This window comes from Leptosomus discolor, chromosome 22 (assembly GCF_034619465.1).
Source record: "Leptosomus discolor isolate bLepDis1 chromosome 22, bLepDis1.hap2, whole genome shotgun sequence".
In the NCBI taxonomy this organism is placed as follows: domain Eukaryota; kingdom Metazoa; phylum Chordata; class Aves; order Leptosomiformes; family Leptosomidae; genus Leptosomus; species Leptosomus discolor.
Genome location: NC_141412.1, coordinates 2,033,816 through 2,054,082, shown reverse-complemented (window position 1 = coordinate 2,054,082; position 20,267 = coordinate 2,033,816). Strand labels below are relative to the sequence as shown.

The following is a 20,267-nucleotide window of genomic DNA, read 5'->3' as shown; positions in this document are numbered from 1 at the left end:
CTCACTTTGGCCAAACAACCCAGCTTTATCTCCTCTCTGACCTTTCTTCACCTTCCTTACAGGACTTGGGAAAAGACAAGGGAGAGAAACAAGGATTGTACACCTGGGCTGCAGCACTATGTGAAGGCAGAGGGAGAGGCTCACGCCAAAGGTGATCTCACGAAGCCACTAGATGGCAAACAGCCCCTGTTGCTGGTGCTCCAGCCCTGCCAACCGGCTGCCTCCTCTACTGCAGCCGGTCCCCTGTCTGTAACTTGCCACGTCAGCCAGTGGAATTGCCCTCCTGTCACCCACAGGGGGAGGGAACAACCCCCAGCGAGGTCACATCCCCAGGACTGGAAGCTGAATGATGCTAAAGAAGTGCTTAATGACGGCGGGTAGAGTTCTGTCACCATCGCTGCTCTTTTTTAAACTTTTTTTTCTTGGTGGGGTGGGAAGGAGAAAGGCAGTGTCAGAGGTTCATGTGCAATCCTGTGTTGATTGCAACCAGCCAGAGTACCCAAGGCAGGGCTGTAGATCAATAGTGTGGGGAAAAAAAGATGCCCTCCAGTGCAAAGTCCGTGCTGTGTTTACAAAGCCGTACTTCAACAGCACGCAGTCCTAGCCCCCCCCCGTGTTGTGTGCACACAGGCTGCACTCCACTACCTTAAGAGCTGGGTTTTTTTCTCCTGTTCCTGTTATACAGAGATCCCGCCCTGAGGCTTGGAGTTTTCCCACTCTGACAAACTGGCAGACATACTCTATAATCCCTGGGGCACCAAGAATTTCGGGGAATTAAGGGAATATGGTGATGCAGTTACCTCCATTCAACCCCTTGCAGCAGTGAGAAATCCAGGTCCTACCCCTTCTCCCAAATCTTTCTGAAAATCACCACACTTTACGTATTCCTCTGCTTGAACTCCATGGATGTTATTACCAAAGTGCACTTGTTCAAGTCTGTCAGGTTATAGCTGTCCTGGAGGTCAAATTAGTTTGCCAGGATAGAAAGGGAATCAACAGGCCTAGCAGCCTCTTCCTGTGACTGGTGCAGGGAAGGACTGCTGTGTACAGTTAGTTTATCTAAAGCATCTCAAATTAGGCACATAATAGCTCCTCAGACACCACAGTGCTGTGGAATGGACAGAGCTCAGTTACTTTAGGTGGGTAGGAATTAGATCTAGGAAGTTTTCTCAGTCCCTTCAGGTGAGTATTGATTTGCAAACTGCTTCTCTTTGGATTGCTGTAAACACCTTACGAGTGCATTCACAGCCTGCCAGCTTTCCTTTGGCAGGCCCACCCCTGTGCATCGATGCATTTATAAACACCCTTCTTGCAATTGTCACAATGTAAGAAAGACAAGCAAGTCAAACTGTTGGCCCGCAGGCCAAATCATTGCTAACACCACCTCTACAAGATGCAGGAGAGCATGAAACGCCTTGAAAGAGGAGTGTCAATGAAAAAACAAAAGGCAGGATGCACAAATCTCGTGTCTCTGGTCCGGTTCTGTAAAAAAACCCAGTCCCACGCTGCAGAAAGCTACTCTGCTGCTTGAGCTTGTGTTGCTTCACTGATGCACTTTTCTCGGTGCCCACCTTGACTTATTCTGTTCCTGGGCCTCACTTTCACCAGCCCAGCAGCCTAGCTAACACCAATGAGGGGCTTTCATGTGGTCCAAGGTAGTTTTTGTGTATGTTCTCTAAAACAGAATTGGGACTAAGCTGAAAGGTTAGCTCATCGGTACTCAACAGCATCACTTCTCCCTGTCCCACCGTACCAAGCCCACTTGGACACAGGTGAACAACAGCGATTTGAACTAGAAAATGCAATGCATGTTTTTCAGTCTCACATCCCATCCTTCAGAGCTGATCCTTCCCTCTCCTGGAAGCCCACGTAGAAATGTTTTAACAGCTGCTTCGCATCCTTATGGTGATTCCCATGATTTTGACCGCTGTTCTCAGAGAGCTCCCAGATTTCTGCCTCACTCAGCGATCTAGTGCAAAGCGAGCCAGTGAACAGCTGGTGTAGGAAAGCATTTGCTGCAGCGGATCACACCGATGGTCCGTTGTCACAGCTCAGCATTTGGTAGGGCTGACACAGTGGCTCTCAACAGCCTTTCTTTTCTCTCTGTCAGCGGCTCGTACAAGAGCGCAGTGCGGGCGCAGCAGCCATCAGCTGCGCAAGGCGAGGGCAGGCTCCTGCGCCCACCACGCCGCGGCGGCCCGAAGGGAGACCCCGCCGCAGCGTCCGAGGGGAACGGTCCCAGGAGCCGAGCGCCGCGGCCGAGCGAACAAGCGGGCGCCTCCGCTGGCACCGGGGTGCCGGGGCACCCGCTGCGCCTTCAGCCCCCGCCGGCTGCCGCGGGCGGCGCTGCCGGGCCGCCGCTCCGCCCCGGGGCCCGGATGGAGCCGGCCGCGCCGCCGCGCAGGTTCCGCCCGCCGCGGCCCTGCCATGGCGCCGCCCGCGGCCCGGCTGGCGCGCGTTTCCCGCACCGTCTCCTTCAGCGCCTGCCACCGGCTGCACAGGTGAGCGGCTCCCGGCGCGACGGGCCCCGGGACGCGGGGCAGCCCGGCTCTCTCCGCCGCCGCCGCCGCCGCCTGGCTCGGGGAGCCGTCTCGGTGGAAAGGCGCAGAGCGCTTCGCAGAGCTGCGGGGCGCTTGCGGTAGCGCATCGCAAGTGACTTCTGCGGAGCGGAGCGGAGCGGAGCGGAGCGGAGCGGGGGCGCGGCTCAGCCGGGCTGCGTCTGTGCGCGCCGGCTGTCGAGCGCTTCCCGGTTCTCCTTGGTTCGGTCCATTTTCTGCAGCCTGGAGTAGCCGGGCCGGATTGTGGACATCAGTGCTTGGCTGGGCGTAACGAGAACCCAGGTTTTGGGTTTAGGCGGGACACATTGCGCTTGCGGTTTGTGAGCAACTCGCTGTGCCCCTCATCTGTCGCCTTTCCCTCACAGTTTACATATTCCTGAAGAGTGCCTTGACCTGAAACGCTCCTCAGATTAGGCACTTGAATTTCTTCAAAGGAAAGATTCAGAGAGGGAGGGCGTCCTCTGTGCTTCTTGGAGAAGCTCCGTAAGCTTTGTTAGTTAATAATAAATAACAATATCCGTAGTTTGCTCCGAGCGCTTCCTCTTAGGAGCCCAAATGATTTTGCCGCATTGGTACGTGAACAGCTGTGAGTGTTTATAGAGCAGTGGTATTAGGCAGTTGTTATGAAATCTACATATATAAATACAAAACCACAGCAAAAAAACCCCCGTTGTCAACGATATTTTTTTCATGGTCCAAATACACTTCTGGTTCTGTTTGTGCCCCCTGAGTAGTAAAAGCTAGTGGGTTAAACTTGGGAGAGTGAATAGACGGAAGAGCTAGAAATCAATCGCAATTGAAGTGAAGCCATGAACATCTGTAATGGATCGTGAAATGCCATGTCTGTATTTCTCACAGTAAATCACTGAGTGATGAAGAAAACCTGAAGCTGTTTGGGAAATGCAACAATCCAAATGGCCATGGACACAACTATAAAGGTAAGGAATTGACTTCCGTGACTTCCATGTAGTGATGGACAGAGGCTGCTCTCAAGCAGGCTGGTTTGAATGCAGAGTAACCCGTGGGAGAGCTGGGCCAGTCATGTGTCTCAGCAGTCTGGTATGGCTTTTAGTGTCCGTTTTGGGGTTTTTTGTAGAATTAGAAGGAATCGTCAGCAGCAAGGGGGTTGAACCATGGCATGGATTTGCAAGCTGTTAAGTAGATAATAAATATTTATCTCAAAATGTCGCTTTGTGAATCAAATCTAGTTGTTTATAATTGCAAAATCATTGTGTTTTGAATGAAGATTTTTCTAAGCAAAAGACATGCAATTTGAACAGCCTGTAAACTTTATTTGAATGTTGGTTTCACAAGTTCTTCTCCTACCATCTATACTCTGCACATAGAATCAGATCTCTCCAGTTATTAGGCTGGGTCACTGTTTAGCATTGTGTATTGTAGGTACCCTGAAACCTCTGCTAGAGAGCTAGTAGCATTACTGGGGAAGACAGGTTGACAGATTGCTGGACCGAAGATCTGTCCCTCATTTTAAAGCTGACTTACAGGAACAACAGTTCTTGCTTTCTTGTATAAGAAGGACATTCTCACTGTAAAAAAAAAAAAAAATTGCTGGAAGGCTAGGAGGATGCCTCTAAAACTGTTCCTTGGGGAGGCGGGGAAGAGAGAGAGAGAGAAAAAGAGCACAAAAGGGCTTTTCCACCCCAGAGGAGAATCACAACCAGGCTCAAATCACTGTCTTTCTATTTTTGTGAGTTCCCCAGTGAGCTGTGATTCTGTTCTCAGCTCCTGGGGTTAGTGGGAAGGAATGCTGAGCTTATAAGGATGATGTTTCCAAGTGTTTGTGTCCTTTGTTGAAAGGACTTCTGGGTTGAAATGACACCTTGTCGTATTTCTGGTTCCTAGACAGTTGGTGGCCACTTCATCACTTACTTTCCTTCTCTGGTATTCCATTATGTCAGAAGATTTATATGGTGACCCACATCTCATGGTCTCGGGTGTCTGGTTGATTGTGTGGGCACCTAGGGTGTCTGCATTGTCCAGAAGACTTTGCCAATAAAGAGACTCTGACCTTGAGTGTGCGGGGCACAGGCTGTCATAGGGAGTAGGTACTTCAGAAGTAATTTAGTCTTACCTCTGCCTGCGAGGGTCATTTCAGGGATAGTGGTGTGTCTCTGGGCATCAGGCCTTGGAGAATGACTTCTTTGGTGAGCTGAGTGACTCTGAGTCATTATTCTTTATGGAGTGGATACCCATTTTATAAAAACAGTCCCACTTTTAAGTGCTGGGAAGCCTGCCCCAGTCCTCAGTCCTTGTGGATTAGCGATGAATGCGTTGTCTGTCCCAGTGAATAGTCTACTTTGTTGTTAGGTTCATGGTGTCATCGTGACCCGATATTTTCTTTTTTGCAGTTATAGTCACTGTGCGTGGAGAGGTAAGTGTGATCGACTTCTTTTTTTTTCCATTCCTTAGGATGGCAGGGTTCCCCGTCTTCCACAGTACTGAAGTTCTGGCTCAACTGCTAGGTTTCCCAGGGCATTTGTGGAAACTCTATACGCATCGCTATAGAAGAAGATTTTCTGTAATTGCTGTCCTATTTGCCTTGCCTCTAACAAGGATTTGCAGGTGACCATATTTAAGTCTAAGGTTTGTAATCATCCTTTGGGCACATAACTTAGTCTGCCAGAGCCTCACTGCAGAATGTATAGGCTCTGGCCAGATTTGTGGGACACCTTTGGATGCCTACTGAGCCACAGGGAGGCTTGGCACTTCCAGTAACTGATTCTATTTGCTGTTTTATCAAGGTATTTTGCTGCAAATGTAAAAGGAAATTCTACTTTTACAGTTGTTTTTTACCCTTCATCCTGTCGTTGTTCTGTGTATGCTGCAGAGCGAGCTGTTTAGATAGCACTTTGGTTTTGACATTTTCCAAACAACTTTTTGAGGATTTCCAGTTCATAGGAAAGGGTGTTTCTATTCAGATCTGAAACTAAAATTTTAAAACCTCTTCCTTCTGTGTTCCCCAAATACGCTGTGAACTACGAAACCTGATATTGTTTCTGGAGCTGTTCGTTCTCCAGATGGGAGGATGCCCTGCACTCAGGCTGGCCTCTTGTTTTGTGCCTGGTTGTTCAGCCCAGCAGTTTAATGCCTGTTTTCCTGCTTATGGTCACGCTAGATTGTTGCTTGAAGACTGAGTGTTTCAGTGAATTTTTCCTCCCTGGTGTCAGCTTTTATGAGAGAGTTGGAACCGCTGGAGTTGTTTGTATGCTGTATCTAGCCTTTGGGAACATCACGAGAGCGGTAGAGTTGGAATTCAGAGTGTGAAGGTAGAAAGATATTTTCCTTCTGGCTCAGATGTCCTGAGCGCACAGATATTCACAGTCTGATTAGTACAGGCTCATGGCAGCCTTGGTAATGAGGACATGTAGCTAGGCTACTAATCTCCCGTTTGTTTTCCCTGCAGATTGACCCAGTCTCAGGAATGGTTATAAACCTGACAGACCTGAAAGAATATATGCAGGTAATAGCACTATTTTCCTACTCTTCCCCTGGGAGAATTGGTCGGAGCTTAGCAATTTGTCTAGTACCAGGGTGGAGAAATGGTGAGTTGATGATGGTACAAAATAAAGAAGAAATTAAGGAATGATTTAAGACTAAAATACTTTAGGACTGTGATGTGAGGCAGTACCATGTCTCCAGCTAGGAAGTTAACAGGTGGATGTATGGCTCTTATTCTTTTTTTACATACTGCTGCCTTGCTCCAGTCCCATGTGCATGGTAATTTGAACCTCAAGTCCACTAACCAGTCGGGACAAGATTGTCACTGTTTTGTTTCTGCAGGAGGCGATCATGGAACCACTTGACCACAAAAATCTGGATAAGGATGTGCCGTACTTTGCTGAGGTTGTGAGGTGGGTGATGGGGACTACTCGTGGCTTTGGTTGCAGGGTCAAGGAACAGTCTTCAAGGCTTAGTCCTACACCTGAAAGAGCAGCCTCGATACCTGTGTATGTAACATACCTGTGACGCACCCCTGTGCGTGTCAGGTGCTGGGTGCCCTGCCTGCCTTCCAGTCCTGCTGCCATGCCGCCTGCCTCGCTGTCCCGGGCTGGGTGCAGGCCTACTGGGGCAGCTGCCATCCCATGTACCAAGGGAGGCCCCACTTGCTCACACCTGAGGAGCCTTTTACAGACTAGCATTTGTCACATGAGCCTGCTCTGTGGACAGCTTGGGGTGACAGATATGACCTGTTAATTAGACCTCGTTTTGTCCATGTTCGCTGGCAGTGGTTCAAGCCCCACTTACATTCAGGGTGTTCTCATGTGAAAGTTGCCTGCATGGCTCCCTGTGGCCTTTAGCATCCCCCCTGGCCCATTCGGGGTACAGCTTCCTCGGATATTGTTGCTGTCAGTTCTGAATCTGCTCCTGTTTCACTCTTAGCACCACAGAGAATGTTGCAGTATTCATCTGGGAAAACCTCAAGAAGCTCCTGCCCATGGGAACTCTTTATAAAGTCAAAGTGTATGAAACGGACCAGAACATTGTTGTTTATAAAGGAGAAGAAACAATCTCTGAGAAGTGAGATGAGCTTAAGCTCAATTGGTCAGAAACCCTGCTGCGTAGTCAGATCAGTGGATTCCTTCAACCCTGCTCACTGTATTTCCTATACCTAGACATTGGTAATGTATTACAAAAGGACAAATACAGATGTTTCACAAGAATTCTTGCAGCAATCTAGCAATTCAGGTTCTCAGAATTTGTTGATTTATCTGCTTTTTCTCAAGACATTCCTGTTTTGCAAACCAAAACCACTAAGCCGATGTGAAATGTACAACTATGTTATGTTAAATAAAGCAGCTTTCTAGAGAGGAGATGGGCTGGCAAAATGTATGTCCTGTCCAGTCACGAAAGGCTTTGATTTTTCTCTAATTAAAGATTGGATTCATTTATGATTTTTAATAACTCGGGCTTCGGGTTTGTTTTGCTTCTTGATCACATAGAGAAACATTCTTGAGAATGAAAACTACACAATTCTCTTTTTTATTCTTTTTTTTTTTTTTTTTTTTTTTTTTTTTCTCCCTGTGCTACAGGCTCATTTCTTCCTGTGGCTAGCAGGCCTTTTGTCTGTATAAGGAACTGGTACAGTGAGCCATATAGTTGTTTACAAAGCAATCCCCAATCCAAACTGCAGAGCTAAAGAGAAGAGTATGTTGTTGAGAATCAGCACGGGAAGCTGAGGAAACTGCGAAGCTGGAACATTGCAGACCCAGTGGTGTCAGAGTGCCCTGATGCGTGGGTGAAAGTGGAAGTAGGTGAGAATAAGCTTAGATACTGGTTATCCAGCTCAAAGATCAGTCTCAAAGATGCCACTCTTGTGAAGTTTTGCTAAGAGAATGCTTTTCATGTTAGAAAATTCTGGCTGACTTTCTCATTGTAATGCAGGTGCTTGCCTCTTTGATACCCTGTGGTATCCCTATGTCAGCTCAGGGCAAGTACAGGCATATAGACATAATCCTCACCTTGCTGAGGAGTCGACCCTCCTACAGGAGACTTTCCATTCTGCATCTGATCATGGACAGCTGAAATAGTAGGGGGGGACCTGTGATACCTTGAGTCCATATCCACTGAAGCTCCCTGAAAGCTTGTTGGCACAAGCAGACAGATCAAGCATGTTTTTCTTAGGGAAGTTTTTATGAGTTCTGTAGAAACAGAATCAAACTTTCATCTTTCTGGAGAAAGCAGTCAGGTTATATTCCTGCTGCCATTATCAACAGTTGCTTGGTATTTTCATCATCGGAATCCCGTGGTGGGAAGGCCTTGTAGACAAAAAAAGCACTTGGTATGCATCAGTCATCAGGGCTGCAGGTTCCTGCTGTCACTTGCAGATCAGGAGATGCAACGCTGTTCAGCGTAGGTTTGTTACAAAAGGATGAGGCTGTGAGATGAGTTTAAATGAACATTAACCAAATTATTCTGAAGAATCCTGAAATTGTAGGCATACTGTGAAAGCAAACTGCTGGAAAAAGGAATGCATGTAAAACCAGTTAGGGAACAGTTACTGTACAGTTCCTGTGGTTAAGAGCCGTAAAATCAACCTGTCTGTCCAGAGGCAGAAGTGGTGATACTGTGCGTGATTCTCTTTATCACATTAGCAAGGTCCTGAAGAGTAGTTAGGTATGGCCATGAAGAATAACGTAATGCATATAATTAAAAAAGTGATATCCAGGGTAGTAATTCCCTTGCTTTACAAGGAAATTATGCATCTGAATAGTGGTAGCAAACAGCAGCATTTAAAAAGGTTTAATGAAGCTTGCCTAATGGTTAACCTTGGCCACACTCTACTACAGGCTGAGGGTAAGGTATCCTTCTGTAGCTACCAGTTCTGCTGGAAAGTAGTTTTTACAGTTCCAAAAAATACCTTCACTGATTTCTTTTGAACTGTGACTGCTTTATATGATGACAATTTGGTGCTGTTTCCTGCCTTGATCCATCTTTGCTCAAATTTTCTGGATGAGCTTCTAAAAGGGAATAGTAAGAAACGGCTGGACATGAGGGATATTCCAGCCTTTCCTCTTTGGCACAGCAAAACCTCTACCGTAGGAGCTCCAGTGTTGGTTTGGATTTTTTTCCCGTCTTAAAGGTAGTGCTTTGGTGAATAGTAGTCTGAGGGTTCATTCTTGTGTCACGCAAGTAGAGTGCTCAGTGCATCAGATGAAGGGAACACACTGTTGACACACCGTTGCCCCTTCTCCCCCTTTTTCACCCCCTAGATGTGGAACCAGTCAGCTTTTTTCAGCGCGGGCTCTAGCCAGGGAGGTTTTGCAGCTTATGTGAATGCTCCTGCTGGTCTGTAGTTCACTAGTGTGATGTGTCATTCCAGTTTGCCACAATGATGTAAATCATACTGGATGATAGCTGATGGTGATGATTCACAAAGCGTTTGGTTTCTTCAGTGAGCCATGGATACTAAAACATATCATGTGGTGTCTTATCGGAAGAGTAATTTAGCTGTTGTCATTGTTGACAAAAAACAAGCAAACAAATGGTTACATCTATATAGCACAGCCCGTTGCTATTATTAGCGTGAAGTCAGGTGCTAGGCCAGGAAAAACCAGCCCAAATTCCTGATCTTTTACTGCAGTGCAATGTAGCTGTGACAAAGTCCCACAATAGCTTGGGCATTTATATTTATTGCTGTGTTGCATGTTGGAGATGTATTCATATCCTGTATTCTGATCTCTCCAGTTCAAATGGCAGCAGATCTGGGAAGACGGAAGTAAATTGCTTGACTGGGTAAGGGGCTCAGCACTGTCAGAGCTGGAATTGTAATTGCCTGCGTCCCAAGGAATTGCAGTGCGTTCTGTCCCTTATCCTGCTTAGAGGAGTCTTGATCTTTGCAGGTATGCGTGAGCTCCGTGTAGGGAAGTCTCTCTAGAAATCAGCCTCCAAATTCACAGGTTAGCGAGGGAGGGTTATTTAAGGAGAGAATTAACTCACATAATTAAACATTAAGCATTTTTGCGCTGTAACTTAGTTACTGAGTGATGAAATTTCTTGAAGGAGATCTTCAGGTGATGGTGGGGTCCAAGACAGCAATTAGAAGGTCAAAGCTGATCCCAGGAGAGGTACTGTAGGAGCAAGACTTACAGCTTTAGTGCACGTGAATATAAATAGCAGTATCATGACAGCAAGACCAGAAATGTGCTGTGTTGTGTTTAGTAGGGACTGAGGGGGAAGACCCGGTTCTGCCTTCCTGTCACATGGAATGATAAATCATCAGGCTATATAGAAGAGGAGTAGTGCCAGGGCAGGGACTCAGTGAATGGGGAAGCTGGTCACGTTGGTTGCTTGTGCCGCACTTACGCTCATGTTGTGCTTCAGGTAATGTGACCATTTGGTTCTGCCAACTAGAAGCAAATCAAAGTTTGAGGCTGCCCAGATTTCAAAGGAAAGCAGCAACTCTTCTTTTTTATTAATTGTTTTGGGGGAACATTTTCCCATTCTGCCTCACTGCAAGAAGAGTAAATCTTATTCTCTTTTCTGTACTTGAAACACAGTGACCACAGGAGGAATGTGTGTTCAGCCCCAGCTTTTGCAGTGTGGGGAGTGGGAATTGATTGTTTTCCCATGACGTCTGAAATTATGAAACAGCACAGAGCAAAAGTGACACGATTACAAAAGGATCAGCAAAGTGAAAAACAGCAGCTAGGACTGAGCCAAGTTCTACCACTCTGTCTTACGTGCCACTCCCTAGGCTGTTATTTATAGTTCATTGTAGACCCAACAATGGCCGAGTTAATAAATAATCCAGGCATTGCTTCTGATGAGGGACTATGTGTGGGACATGGAGCCCCCACCAGGAGCTATTCCTCTTGAGTTCAGACAACTGGCAGTATCTTACAATTCCTGAATTGAAGTTTGCCCCTGTAGCATGGCTTCTTTGTATATGTGCATGGTGCCTGGAAGGCAATGAAAGCTGTGGGGGTGTTCACAGGACCTCTGCTGGCTTTGGTGCCCAAGACTGGCAGTGCCTTGGGAGGGACCGAGAGGTTGAATGAAGCAACAGGGAGCCCCCAGCTTTGTTCTGCAAAAAGGTTGTGAAGGTCACAGTGAACAGAGCTGTGGGCTGCTTGGAAAGAAGGAGCTGCTGTCGGTAAGAGCTGCTGAGCTGCGGAGAGAGAGGGCCCATCCCAGTCTGACCCAGAGCTCTCAGCTGAGAGCCGGAGGGCTGAGTCTCTGGTTAACAGTTTCCGCATATTCTTCATTTTCCAGGGGCTCTGCCTAGGGTGGGTGTCTGCAGAGACATAGGCGAGAGAGGAGGGGAAGCCTAGGGGCTCCAAACACAGTTCCCTCCCCCTGCAGGCAGTCATCATTTAAGCTATCCAGTAATGTATCAAATTGTACTTTAGAGCTCATTAGGCTGTTTGCTCCATCCTTGGCTCTATTTACCAGCAATCTCCATGTGTACAGTGGGGAGGCCAATTGGAAGTAGAGCATAAGGCCATGGGGAAAGTGGTGCTAGTGAAAAGAACAAGTGAGGGCATTAAGGCGCATTCTGTGGTTCTCCCCCTGTAATGAGGATTGTTTCTCCTGTGTCCTCACTGAGGCCTGGCCCTGTGGGAAGGAGGGTGTGATCATGCCACATACGTACAAGGGGAGCTGGTTTACGGCAAAGCCATGGTTTGGGCATTCTCGGATGTTTGTGTGATTTGCCCACTCTTTTTATTGGTGTGGGTGTGAGTGCCATAAGGACAATAGAGTCATTATGAGGGAAGGGAAAGCAGACTTTTACCGTACTAGGGGTAGGATTTGTGTATTCAGACACTGTGGAAGCACTGGTTTGGAAAACTCAACAGCTGCTCTTAAAGTTATGCAGAAATGTCTGTGGGTGTGGCAAAGGACTGAACAGTGTGTCCCAAGACAAGGCAACTCTGAGCCAAGTTTTTCTGCTTCAGATTTTTAGGTATCACCTGACTCTCTCCTGTTATCTCTATCCCTCCCCAGTGGTCTGCTGAGAGAGTAAGCATTGCCATATTTCCACCAGAAAGGGACGGGTGCAGCCAACAAGAGCCTCAGGGCTAAATCTACGTCTTGCTCGGCAGCAGTGGGATTTTGGAGTGATGTAAATTAAGAAAATAATGTTTAATCCTGATTGTTGGGTTGCTCCCAGCATGAGTGATGCGCTGCCTCCTGCCATATCTAGGGTAAGACATGTTAATGAGAAGTGAAGTCTGTAGTCCAAAAAGTTGGGGTTGTTCTGCTGACTTTTTGAGGTAATGTGCCTCACCTGGGGTAGCACAACAGCTATTAAAAGTTCAGGAACTACGGGAAGTCAGTGGAAGGGTGGGAAAACTTTTAATGGAGTTTTATTCATTTGCAGTAATCACTCTGTTAATTATTAATCAATGTTTTAAAGCTAAGTACTTCCAGCAACAGATTCCTACTCATGGTTGCTCAAGATTTCATAGATGTGTCCTGCAGAATTGGGCTTCAGGGCTCATCTGATATGCCCTGGGAGCCACTCCTCTGCCTTTGTAGACAGTGAACTGCCTGTCAGATGCTGCGTCCTTGACTTTGTACACCCTCCAGCTGGCAGGCGCTCCCAGAGATTGTTCCAAATGCACGGCGCAAGGCCCTATGCTGTGCTGCAAACAGAACCGACGGCTTCACAACACAAAAGAACAGAAGAATTGTGTTTGTCCTAGGCTTGTTTCAGGCTGTGGATCAGACTGTCAGTCTGTATTTGCTGCCAGCTATGGAACCTTTCACCTCTCTGGAGGTGAACTGCATTGCTCTGAATGCGCTGCACTCACAGATAATATCGTAAATTGGAGTTGCCACAAGGATATTTAAAAGGAATTTCGTATGTATTATCCAAGGCAAAGAGCTGTAATCTTACAAGATAGGTGTATCAACAGTGAGATTAAAACTGAACAGTAGTTTACAGCACTGATTAGTGTTTTATTGTGTGTTGTGCACTGCAATAACAGAAGATACAGCATATTCAGATCTCTGCTAATTACCCTGCTGGTGAAACATGCCAATTTTAATAGCTGGACCCTAAAAATTTATTTCTACTAAATTCTGCAGAAATATTCCATTAATGCATCACTCCAGGCACTAGGTGGTTAAAATTTCATCTGTGAAATTGTGCTTGGGACTTCTGACTTTACAAACCAATCACTCTACAACCCACCAGGTAACAGGAAAATATGTGGAAATTAGTATGAAACAAGTGAAAGTTTACACTTGCACTGAGAAGCCTAAAGGTATGAAAGGGAGGAATATCTTTTCTTTGATGCAAACCATGGATTTTTGAGATAGGTAAAATTTGAACAAACAACAGAATTGAGTAAGGTGCTCCCACTTGAAAGCAAAACTAGGCTTAGCAGGGAGGAAGCCTGTGCTCAAGGGGACAATGGGATTGATCTCTCGAGTCACGTCACAGACCACTGTTGGGTCACCTTGCATTGGGTCCAAGGATAGGTGTAGGCAAATTTGCCGTTGCATATTCCTCCCTCCTTGAAACAGAGCTGAGCACAGCTATTGCAGATTGCACCTGTCTTGGTTTGAACCCCTGCCTCTGAGTTGCCCCACCGGCAAGTGCTTGGGCTGATGGGCAGCATCAGCTCTGAACAGCTACAGAAACCGAAACACTCTAGAGAAGATGTCTGGAGTGAAGACAGGGCTATCCGTTATCATGCCTGCTTTTTGGGAGAGGAGACTCTGAAGAAAGGAGGCCCAGGGGGCAGACCAGGGCACTGTTGCCTCCATGCAGGGCTGAGTACGGGCAGCCAGTCTTTGTGCCAGCATCTGCCCTGGCTTCTGCAAAGCACTGAGGAAACGGGACAGTGCTGAAGAAAGGATCAGATGCCCAAACCAAGTGGAGAATTAGATCATGCAGTGGTTGTATTTAGTATTTCCAAATAAACTGCAACTCTCTGTTATTTTTCTTCCTGGCTGAAAGCGTGCAGAGGATCAGGAAGAGAGCGTGAGAGAGAGAGTCTGTGTATATGTGTGTCTCTCTGTGTGTCTGCTGCTGGGACCAGAGTCTAGGGGCAGCCCGACCCTGACCCTGGGCACTGGAGCTGCGCCTCAGATGTTATTCTGAGTTGGGCCTTACACCAATACCTAATGAGAAGGACAGAACCCATTCCAGTGTCTGAAGGACCTAATGGCTCTTCTGATAAGCATGAAAGATAACAGAGCTTTGAGTCCTTTCTCCTTCCTCCCTTTGAATTTTGTGTGTGGGAGGGGAATGCATTTCCCCATATGATGAAATGTATGGACAAATTGTCTTTTCTTTTAAAGCTTCCTGTCATTCCCATAAACTTTAAAGGCTAGATAATCCCTTGGCCTTGAGCTGAGGCCCCGGAAAGGCTTTGGTAGGGCCACGACTGGCCTTTCTTTGCCCTTGTTGCTGTCTGCTATGGTCAATGGCTGCCCAGCTAAAGCACAGCCCAGAGCAGGACATACAGGCATGTAGTACATGCTCACCCTGTGGCCGTGGAGCGCCAAGGGTCGGGTAAAACCCGTCAGCTATACTGCATGTTTAACTTGCTGACTTAAATGGTAGAGAGTTTCACTTAAATATGTAATGTTATCAGAGAAAGGCAGGAGTGAGAGGACAGGTCCTTTTGTCCCATCCCTACCACTATTTGGAGAGGATGGGATGCCAAAAGAGCAGAGAAAAGAAAAGGGCAAAGGATTGACACAGGGGAGCAGTCGTTGTGCTGGTGGTCCTGGGAGGGGGGTCTGGTGCTGTTAGAGGAGGATAATGGAACATCTGTTGAAACACTTGTCTAACAAAAGCAGATCTGTGAAGCAAGACAGGCTTGTTGGCCCAGTTTGTAACAAATAAGAGCCAGGTATTAATCACAACTGTCCAGTTTTCGCTATTAATATTTCGGACAATTCTGTAGGAAGAAAAAAAAAGTCCCGCTTAAACCGCACCTGATGTCTGAATGCCTGAATGAGAAATACAGATGATCAGGGACAATTTTTTCCTGTTGTGTCCATCCCCTGTGTTCAGTGCTCAGGAATATGAAGGCTCCTCCACTGTCAGACTCTCACTGCTTCGAAGTAAACCTTTCATCGCCTTGTAGTTAGAATTTATTCAACAGAAATAAGGGCTAATTCTAGGAACATCACAAACTCTGGGCTAGTAAGGCCAGGTTAAAGCCAGATTTCTGATCCATGGCCACTGAAATACTGTTATGATCTGGGGCTCAGTCTTCTGAACAGCAAGAGGATTTGTGGGGCAGGGATGCCTTTCTGACTCTATCCTCCAAAAATCCTTCTGGCTCACCCCGTACAGGATTGCAGTGTATAGGTCTCACCCTTATTTGTGTCTTTGTGTGGTCATCTGTGGGGTCAGAGCCGAATATTTCACAGTATTCAGAAGTGTTTCAACCCTGCCTCCACATCATGATGAATCCAGCAAATAATGTTAGGTACAAGAGCCAACTTTCATTTCTTAATTTATTTAGATCAGTTTAAGAAAAAATGACTTTTCAGAAGTTTGAAAATTCCTAAATAAACACTATCCATATAAAAATACAAACAATAATAATAAAATCAAGACATTCAGGGGCCCATACAATCTTGCCCTACAGCAAAATCAGCTGTTGATTAAAAAAAAGTGCATAAAAAATACCCACCCTGCCATTCCCGAAAGCCAGAAGAAAACCAGAGAAACTTTGTAAGGCATCCAGTGAAATAACAAAATGTAGGTGATGCTGGACCAAATAACAATATGGAGCATAAATTCCCAAGACCTGGCCCTTTATGGAGGAAGCCCTGCCAGCAGGATCTCCAGCTTGTCCTGGTGAGGTGGTCTCCTCCCCAGGTGGAGGGTTGGTGGCACACTCGTTTTCTTTGTGCTTGCACTGGAGGTTTTAAACTGGCTGAGGCATGTGAATCCTAAACCCATAATTTCCCCTCTCAGTCTCAATTCTCCCGACAGTTTTGGTGAAATACTGTTGGGAACTGTGCAAGACTGTCACTGAGGCACATGTGCACACACACACACACACACGCATGCACACACACACGCACACATGCACGCTGTGAGGGCAGGTCCCAGGCTGCACAGCCAAAAGCAGACCTCTCCTTGAGCTTCTCAGCAGATCCTGGTACCCTGATAAAAGAGGGCATTTTCCCCTCTCAATCATTTTCGTGCTTTTTCTGTGCTTCACAGAACCCCAGGTGATGAGGAACGAATTAAGTCATGCAGTGTTCCTTTGTTAGACAGGCTCTGCTCTTGACCATGTTATGCTTTTCTAGCTGAAAAGCTAGAAGAGAGTGATCTATGACTTGCTACAAAATATTTCATCTTGCTGAGATGGCTGGCCCTGGGTGAGGGGAGTGAGGGGACAATCAGCTCTGTGGTCAAATAGACGTTATAATTTAATGTAGAAGTGCAGTTATCCTAATACACAGAAGTGAACAGTTTTCCTGAGTAGATCAGCTGCCTGCCCTCCTATGCATCCTGCAAGCAAGGAGGAAAGGTGTGGCACAGATGGATTATCTTCTTTTCCTGGCTTCTAGGAGAGCAGTTTGCTTGTGATAAGGAGCAGTGGCAACTGAATGACAGCTATGAAGAAGGAGCTGCTCTGAACCATGGAGACAGAGTTGGGGGTGGTGGTTGGTGGTGCTGTGGTTGTTTCCAATTCTGAAATGGAAGGAAACCCCCAGGGTTGATTAGAAGTGGAGAGGACCAGCTAAGCTACAGACCTACTTCAAGAGGCTGCATTTAACTGTGATTTCTCAGAAATGAGGGGTCAAACCCATGGTAGGGGAGTGGGATGGCTGAATGTATCCACTGACATCAATGGAGCATCATCAGTACAGACTCGAGGCTCCCAAGTGGTAGGGGATTCTCTGGAGTGACAGAAACTATCTGTGATGGCAAAACCACAATTTCCACTTTGTATCTGCATGACAGAGTGAACAGTGGGATGAAGCCTGTGCCAATACCTGCAGAAATAAATAAGCCTATCCTTGTTTGTAGATGTTTAATGTCCCTTAAAGCAAAAAGAAAGCTTGAAAAGGCTTTAAGTTCAACATTTTAACCTGAAAAAACTCTAGCTAGCTCTAGCACTCTAGTGTCTTTGCCTTGTCTCCTGACTATTGGAGAGATGAGATATTCTTCAGCTGGAGGTGCACTGAGTCCATCTTTCCCCTCTCCTGAGACACCAGAGCGCAAATTAAGCCCTTGCTTGTTATGTCATTCACCTGCTGTTTGAACTGCCCAACTGAAGGTTATTTACCTTTGTTCAGAGTCACAGTCTTGAACACAGCGGATTTATCAGTGAAGATGATATATGCCCTGTAGAAGAAAGGAAGAGAGAGGAAAACAAATTCAAAAAAGAGAAGCTGAGTGTCTCATATAGACCCATGTAGGGATATAAAGGGGACCTTAAATGCAGATGAAGAGACAGGAACTATGAAGTCATCCTGAGCTCACTTATATTGCCCTCCAACCATATTGCACTTTTTTTTTTTAACATCTGAAACACCGTTTTTATCATTACACTTTGGCTGCTTTAGTGCCCTTCTCTGGATGGGAAAGGAATGCCTTGCAATAGGGTTGAAATTTACTGTGACCATCTGCTCCTTGTAATTAGAATCACTCTTGTCATGAACTATTGTGTTCTTCCTTCCCGCAGATAAGGCCAATCAGGCTAATGGCTATGGTTTCCTTTGGCAAATATTTCCCACTGATGCATCGCCATTATGTTAATGGAAACAAGAGGGATGTTCAATCCATTCATTTCCATAGAACTAAGCGACATCCCTACTAATATGAGCAAGTCTTTAAACTACAAAACAGCCTGTGGGGTAACCTCTAGGTATGGCTGTGCAGAAAATGATTCCTTGGTATTTTCAAGAGAAAATCTGGAGAAGTTTGTTTTAAACCTGCTCTAGAGGTTGCCTTTTGATTCTGGGTGTTTCCAAGAGTTTGCACAGACAAGCACTGTCCCAACGGAATACGCAAAGGTGGAGTATAGTCTTACCTTATTTCCACAGAAGATATGTTACTGTCTGGAGATGTCCAGTTTGTTGCATTCTGAGGGGCAATTAATATTGCTGTGTCAATAGAGTTGCAGTTGTCCTTGTTTGTTCCGTTCCATTCTCCCACGGAGACATTTTGTGGGGATAAGGCTTGCAGTAAATATTCACTCACAGTCTCGCTTTTGTCACTTACTGTAACTGGAAACAGAGCAAGTTAGACAAAGTAAGTTGTCTGTTCTGTAAGACAGACAGACCCAGACTCAATGCCTTCGGGGTTTTCAGCCAAGGAAGTATTTGCTCTTACAGTGCTCTCTCTATGTGACACAAGTCCACCAGAAGCCTGTGAAGAGAAAGTGCTGTACTGTAGTCCTCCCCCAACCACAGGAAGAAGAACCCCCTTATCTGCCCCCTCCTCAGCTAGGGAATAGGCTGGGAGGAACTCCGTCACCATATCTGTAAGCGAAACCAGGTCTCCTTGCGAGTAAATCTGTCCTGGATCCCATGCAAATGGCAGGGGTGGAAAAGCTAAAGGGAACAAGCTTTTGGGCAGTCAGTTCTGCCCTTCAGCCCATAGCTGAGTGTGCCAGACCCCACCCGTTCTTTGCCATGTCTCTGCTCTGGGTTGCTGTTTCACAGCTGTGACTAGTCCGCACAGTGCTGCTCTGTATCATGCTTTTGTTGCAAGCGGAAGTTGGACAATAAGCAAATGAAGCAAGAGGATCTGCTTGCCAGGAACAAGCAACTCCCCAGCTGTGCCTCCCAGCCCAGGTCGCTGTGTGCATGCTGTACTGCCATGGCCATCTTGGCCCTTAGCACCCTTCAGGTCAGGACTGTTTCAAATGAAAGCTGCCAAGACTGTCAGAAGGTACAGGAGCTGATATGAGGCAGCAGCTAGCAAGAAACTTGAATTCAGTGCTCAAAAATGGAAATAACAGAAGTGAACAAAATACCTCTCTATTAAAAAACCCAACCAACTGCAGTGGATGCTCCTTGGGTGAGATCTGAAGGAATTTGTGCCAATTTACACCAGCAGACTACCTCCCCCCCTTGCAGGAAGGGATCAGGATATCTCTCCTCCACTATTTTCTCAGCATTTTGGTTTCACTGAACCTCAAGGCAAAGGGAGATCTATTGTCAGATCTGGGAAACAGGGTCAGGCTGCCATTTACTCTGCAGCTACGTTCTTTGTAATTTTAAAAGCCATTTTCTGATTGGTCTGATTGACCCTGAATATCCGTCAGCGCCAAAGTAACCTCTACACCTTTGTCTTTGCAGCCATTGCCACTGGGAAGGGCAAATTCTCAAGAAGAAGGAAAGGGAACAAAGCCGCAGAACAACTTCCCCCTGTTTTCAAAAGCATTCAAATCATTCTATGGAAGTTTAGGCAAAAAAGATTAAGGGAGAAAAAAACACCCTAAGGAAGGAAAGAGAGTTTGGGACTGACCCTATAGACATGAACATGAAATAGGAACAAAGAAGTAACAGCTAGTGCTGTTTACCTATTTCCTGCCTGAAATTAAAAAAAAAAAAAGTGTTAGTCCTCACACATTTTAAACACACCTAAGAATACCACAAGACTCAGGAAACCCGCTAGGTTAAGGGCAGAGGAGACGCATTTCTGTGCAGTGTGAAAACACTGAGATCTAGACAGAGATGGCTTACCTAGGTAGGTTGTGTTTGCCTGGTATGCCTCAGGTGTCACGATTACAGTGAAATTGCTTGCAGTTGCTTTCGGGAGCAAAGTACATCTTTCTGACTGTGTATATGCTGGGACAATTAGTGTCCCGATGGAGAGGAGTTGCACCAAGAAGAGAAAAATTGCCATGATCCACTTTGATGTCTCTGCTTCACCCACCTGCACCTGGGAACTGAGAAAGCCTCACACTTTCCAGCCTATTTATACTCCATTTTTGATGAGGTAAATGCAAATATTTCCTCCTCCCCATTCAGCTTACATGTACACACCCCCAATGGGAGGTTTCACTTATGCTTTTAGAGATTACTTCCTTCTACCTGCTTAGCCTCTGAGTGAACTGATTAAAATAAAGAGGTGACCAGCTGAGAGGGATTAAAATGGACAGGGTACATGTCACTGAGGAGCCACAGACCAGAAATCAAGTCTCTGTATGCCTATTTCCCTTGAGCTGGCTTTGCATGGTGAACACTGTATTGTGTGCTTGCGTGCTCATAGTCCCTGTAACCTCTTGCAGAAGCCCATATTCTGGAAATGTG

At 46.3% G+C, this 20,267-nt stretch overlaps 2 protein-coding genes across 2 annotated transcripts; one reads left to right on the top strand and one right to left on the bottom strand.

Moving 5' to 3' along the window:
- The first annotated feature begins 2,427 nt into the window (after nucleotides 1-2,427).
- PTS (6-pyruvoyltetrahydropterin synthase) lies at nucleotides 2,428-7,146 on the top strand. The gene is made up of 6 exons (XM_086476933.1): nucleotides 2,428-2,501; nucleotides 3,417-3,496; nucleotides 4,928-4,950; nucleotides 5,983-6,039; nucleotides 6,360-6,430; nucleotides 6,960-7,146. The coding sequence occupies exons 1-6, from the start codon at nucleotides 2,428-2,430 to the stop codon at nucleotides 7,099-7,101; spliced, it is 447 nt and encodes a 148-aa protein (XP_086333059.1). The 3' UTR covers nucleotides 7,102-7,146.
- Nucleotides 7,147-16,302: 9,156 nt separating this feature from the next.
- LOC147413946 (uncharacterized) lies at nucleotides 16,303-19,872 on the bottom strand. Its single transcript, XM_086476942.1, has 4 exons — nucleotides 19,698-19,872; nucleotides 18,038-18,233; nucleotides 17,291-17,349; nucleotides 16,303-16,692 (listed from the first exon to the last, which is right to left on the bottom strand). The coding sequence occupies exons 1-4, from the start codon at nucleotides 19,858-19,860 to the stop codon at nucleotides 16,565-16,567; spliced, it is 546 nt and encodes a 181-aa protein (XP_086333068.1). The 5' UTR covers nucleotides 19,861-19,872; the 3' UTR covers nucleotides 16,303-16,564.
- Nucleotides 19,873-20,267: the final 395 nt, after the last annotated feature.

Bases quoted from the DNA above. Each gene is read 5' to 3' on its own strand.
- PTS (XM_086476933.1), top strand. From the start codon at position 2,428: ATGGCGCCGCCCGCGGCCCGGCTGGCGCGCGTTTCCCGCACCGTCTCC. The intron at 2,502-3,416 runs GTGAGCGGCTCC...TATTTCTCACAG, and splicing joins GCCTGCCACCGGCTGCACAG to TAAATCACTGAGTGATGAAG. The intron at 4,951-5,982 runs GTAAGTGTGATC...TTTTCCCTGCAG, and splicing joins TAGTCACTGTGCGTGGAGAG to ATTGACCCAGTCTCAGGAAT.
- LOC147413946 (XM_086476942.1), bottom strand. From the start codon at position 19,860: ATGGCAATTTTTCTCTTCTTGGTGCAACTCCTCTCCATCGGGACACTA. The intron at 18,234-19,697 runs GTAAGCCATCTC...CTCTGTTTCCAG, and splicing joins GGCAAACACAACCTACCTAG to TTACAGTAAGTGACAAAAGC. The intron at 17,350-18,037 runs GTAAGACTATAC...TTTCTTCTACAG, and splicing joins ATATCTTCTGTGGAAATAAG to GGCATATATCATCTTCACTG.